Source organism: Antrostomus carolinensis, unplaced genomic scaffold (genome assembly GCF_000700745.2).
Source record: "Antrostomus carolinensis isolate BGI_N321 unplaced genomic scaffold, ASM70074v2 scaffold49623, whole genome shotgun sequence".
NCBI lineage: Eukaryota > Metazoa > Chordata > Aves > Caprimulgiformes > Caprimulgidae > Antrostomus > Antrostomus carolinensis.
In genome coordinates this window covers 306-762 of record NW_010306820.1, presented here as the reverse complement: position 1 = coordinate 762, position 457 = coordinate 306, and the positions used below count along the sequence as shown (strand labels likewise).

General features: G+C 59.3%; 1 protein-coding gene across 1 annotated transcript in view; it reads left to right on the top strand.

The window, feature by feature from the left end:
* The window catches only part of LOC104522833 (angiomotin-like protein 2), a gene marked incomplete at both ends in the record, with an annotated part of 3454 nt that overhangs the window by 2743 nt on the left and 254 nt on the right, over window positions 1-457 (top strand). The window contains one exon of the mRNA XM_010165231.1: window positions 306-448. Coding sequence (XP_010163533.1) covers window positions 306-448 — 143 coding nt within the window. The remainder of the gene's footprint in view (window positions 1-305; window positions 449-457) is intronic.

Here is a 457-nt window from a genome sequence, read left to right as displayed (position 1 = left end):
CCCCCCCCCGCCCGCCACAGAAAGCCCTTTGGGCGGCCGCGTACAAGGGGCGGCTGTTCCCTGCTGGCTGGGCTAGGGCAGAGCCAAAACCTGCCGAGGGACTCTTCTGCAAGAAGAAAGGCAGAAAAAATCAGTTTTTCCCCAAAAATGTGCAGTGGGGTCAGGCCTGGGGGGGGTCCCATGGGTGCGCTGAGCTCCTCTGGCAGCTTGGGTTGGGCTGAGCGACCCGGGTGAGCTTTGGCCAACATCTCCCTTTCCTCATTCCATGAATATCTAACCCTGGCCTGTCCCTTCCTCCGCCCCAGCTGGAGAGTGAGATCCAGCGCATCTCAGAGGATTATGAAAACCTCGTCAAGACATCTTCCAAGCGGGAAGCTTTGGAGAAAGCCATGAGGAACAAGAGAGATGGTGAGATGCGGCGGCTCCCGGCACTTCACCGGGGGCCTGAAAGGGAAAG